The sequence below is a fragment of the Microcaecilia unicolor genome, chromosome 8 (genome assembly GCF_901765095.1).
Source record: "Microcaecilia unicolor chromosome 8, aMicUni1.1, whole genome shotgun sequence".
Taxonomy (NCBI): Eukaryota; Metazoa; Chordata; class Amphibia; order Gymnophiona; family Siphonopidae; genus Microcaecilia; species Microcaecilia unicolor.
The window spans coordinates 222,517,252-222,521,155 of record NC_044038.1 but is presented as its reverse complement, the minus strand read 5'-3'; the positions used below and the strand labels follow the sequence as shown (position 1 = coordinate 222,521,155).

The 3,904-nt window shown below is 40.5% G+C and overlaps 1 protein-coding gene across 1 annotated transcript in view; it reads left to right on the top strand.

Annotated features, from left to right (window-relative positions):
• Nucleotides 1-1,236: 1,236 nt before the first annotated feature.
• Nucleotides 1,237-3,904, top strand: part of LOC115476890 (adenosine deaminase-like) — a 29,081-nt gene continuing 26,413 nt past the window's right edge. The window contains exon 1 of the mRNA XM_030213462.1: nt 1,237-1,278. Coding sequence (XP_030069322.1) covers nt 1,237-1,278 — 42 coding nt within the window. The remainder of the gene's footprint in view (nt 1,279-3,904) is intronic.

Sequence of the window (3,904 nt, the reverse complement as noted above, 5' to 3'; positions counted from 1 at the left end):
CTTCTCTGGAGGCTGCCTAGAAGGGAAGGGCTGGAGCAGGACACTCCTGCTGCTCTGGAGTCTGAAAAAAAGTGGTGGAACTGTATCATGATGCAGCACAGGTAGTGATAATATGAAGACACACGTGCTGCCCCAAAGTTCCTCTATGCTTGTATCTCCCTTAGTATGGAAGATGGGTAAGGATGGATGTGGGGGAAGAGGTTGTATGAGGGAACGAGTATGTCTGTCTGTTAGAGTGACTGTTGTGAACAGACATTGTAGAGTCCTTCAAACATAACCAGTCTTCGATTTCGATTATATTGCTCCTCATGTGGAAAAAAAGAAGAGAAAAAAAAAAAAAGAGCCCATCACTGGGGTTCTATAGATTATTGGTTAAGGTAATAGGTAACTAGCACATTCATTACACAAATGCCTTTTGGTTATTTCTTTTCTATTTGGTCATTCATGTATATTATGTTATACTAGGAAAAAAGGCCCGTTTCTGAGCGCAATGAAACAGGCGCCCCCTCCCTCCGTTCCTCCGAGCTGCTTGCCTGCCTCCGTGTGACCGTCGGACGTTGTTCGTGGTTCGCTCTGTGTGGGGAGGGTTTTTTTTTTTGTGCTGCGCCTCCGTGCCTGTGCCGTTTCTCAGTTGGTGAGAAGTCATGTGTGTACTCGGTGTAAAGAGCTCCTAGCATCCAGGGAACAGGTCCGATCTCTGGAGGCTAAAGTAGCAGACTTGGAGGAGCTGAGGCAGACAGAGAGGTTTATACAGGAGGCCTACAGCGCCATAGTAGAGAAGTCCCACCTCCAATCTGGCAATCTCTGTGCTGTCATGGACGAGAAAGGTTACTGAAGGAAGAGCATCACCGTGGAGAGGCAGAAAGCAATCCAGTAGCCCACATCTGCCCTCCAGGGGATGCAATATCCTCTCACACCAAGAATGTGCCTCCAGAGGCACCCAGGAGGGGATAGGATGGCCACTGTAGATGGACATTCAGTCATTAGGCTTGTAGATAGTTTGGTCACTTACCTGGCTAATGCAAAGATGGCGGACCTCACACGTCACCTAGATAAGATTTTAGATAGTACTGGGTACCAATAACATAGGAAAACATGGGAGGGGGGGTCTGGAAACTTCTTAGGTAGAAAGCTGAAATCCAGAGCCTCCAGAGAAATTTCAGAAGTGTTTCCCATTCCAGGTGCAGAGCCCAAAAGACAGGCAGAGCTCCAGAGCCACAATGCGTAGTTGAGACGATGGTGCAGGGAGGAGAGTTTTTAGATTTTGTTAAAAACTGGGTAACAGCGCTTTTGCCTAGTCTTTAAAATGTGGCTCACAAAGCAACGCGTGTGCCTTTCATTAAGCCCAAGGCCCTAAAATTAAATCTACAAAAGCAATCAGCAAGTCATATAGCTGGTCTATTTGGTTTAGCAAGCAACAGTATGCAAATATTTATTTTTATATACCAAGTACACCAAATCCTGCAGAATTATTTACACACTAATTTACAGTAATCCCAGAACAGATGGGAGCTTACATATACCATTATGAATTTTCTTTTTAATGAAAATTGTTTTAAAAGTGCTTTGTAAGGCGGTTAAGCCGACTTGACTGAAAAATCTGCAATTTTTTGCTGACAGTAAGGTTAAGATGTCTTTGCTTTGATTGCTAATAAATGACTAGCTGGTCCACCATGGGCACCAGCCTTATGCTTTGACACAGCCAACTGACTCTCCCAACCATTCATCCCAATTCATTCTAGTTATCGTCATGCACACAGAATTCTAAATCTTTGGTATGAACAAATCCAACACCTGGATCAACACACGTTGCAGAATGTTCAAGGCATACTTACTATTTTGTAAATGAGCATTAAGAACTGTAATTTAGTTTTCAAAATGTCACCATATCTCCTGGCTTCTCAAATTAAAACCAGAAATTAAGAAAATGTAATTTTACTAAATCCACTCATTAACGGAGCGCAGGAAAGAATTCAAGGCATTCTCGCCACTATTAGTGCTGAGATCTGGGCTGCACAGCTGGACTTCATCAAAAAAGAAGTGCTGACTAGTGCCAAGAAACAGCTTCAAACAACGCTCCACTTCTTAAGCAGAAGATGGTCTCTAGTTACTTATTCACCTATTTTGATTCTATGAATACAGCATGCACACAAATCTTCCCAGTATGATCCTCACATGTAATTTTGCCTATTTTCTCTTTCCTTGAATCTTTTAATACGTTTATGATTCACTTCAAAAGACTGCTTTTGTAGCTAATCGCAGCATGCTTACTGTATATAGAACATTGAAAAATGTTAAACAGTGATTTAGATAGGAACAATGTTTTGAAATTGTATTTCCGACATATGGCTGATAGTTTTTTGGGTTCAAAGATAAATATATTTCCTGACATATCAAGGGAATCGCAGACTAGGAGGTGTGAACTCTTGGCTTTTAAGCCAAGAATCATTGCCCTAGGTGGGACCTTCCTAGAGCGATTCCCTTGTGTTTTATTTCCTGATTACTTATTTGTTGAACCCAGGAAATTACAAGAGTTTGTGGAGTTAAAAGAACAGATGAAGAATCCTCTGCAGCAACTTCCTTTAAGTTACCACTGTACCGGCTGCAATTACCGATTACCTTCCTCCCTCAGAAAATATGAATTATAAGATTAACCATTCCGTGTTTTTCTTATTTTCTTTGAGATTGTTTTCCTGATCTTGGATCCCCAATTGTGGACAATAATGTGGACTAACAAAGATGATATTTTTCCTTAATGTTTGTTTTAATTGATATTTTCTCTTTCTTTCCCATTTATGTATTGGACATAAATATAATATAAAATGAATAAAATAATTAAAAAAAAGTGTTAAACAGATCAGTAAAAAAGTTAAAGGGTTGAAATAAAAATACATGCATGGTTGTGTGTGTGAACATATGAATGCCTGGAAGAAAGTCTGTGCGTGTCTGTCTACACAATGCCTATGCTACTCTAAGTGCACGTTCGTTCGTCACAGCTATAGTCCCCGCGAGACACTTTCTCAAGAGCAGGTGTGTAAGTATGCGAGTATAAAAGTCAAGAAAAAATCAATCCGACTTTTACAGTGTAATCTCATCAAGAGCTGCTACAACGGAATTCTATGCTGTTGACGTCCTACTCTTACCTAAATTATAGCACTATAATTCTCAAAACCCCTTGCAATAAAACACATCAGCATAATTTGCTTTTGCTGCTATAAGATATGAGCCCGACTCGCCAGTTCCTTCTGACCTATAGCCAAAGTGGACACACCCACAGACCTGGCAACATAATGACCACCACCTTAAAAGGTCAAGGGTAAAGTGGTTTTAATTTACACTGGATTAGAGTCTGCTGCCATTTCTACTTCCTGCTGAAATCCATCTCAGAAAAACTACTTTCTGGCACAGACTTAAAAATCCATCAGCTTAAATGAAGTTCTCTCACTAGAAAAATGTGCTTCAGGAAAGAAACGTTCAAGGTTTACAGTTTAGAATGAATTATTAGAAAAAAAGCAGCATTGCTGAAGACAACTTTCCCTAACGATCCCAGATTTATTTTGCTGGAAATATAAATACTAATAAGTTACACATCTCTGGGCTTGAAGTTCTAAGGTTCACATTCATAAAGGGTCGTGTTTGCAATGAGATGATGCAGTCAGTCCATTTCTTGTGCTGTGTGCATGATCCAAATGCTTGCATCCAACACAAATCTGCTTTACAGGAAACAACTCCTAAGTGGCTGCTAAAATAATTCTTTCTATAAATGTCAGCCCAAACTGGAAGACCTTACTTCAGCAAGCTTTGTATCCTGTACAGTTCCTTATAGTTGCAGATGGTACAGCATGGTGTTGCTAACAGCTCCTAATGCTTTTCAGAGCTAATGCATGATACGCCGGCTGCAACT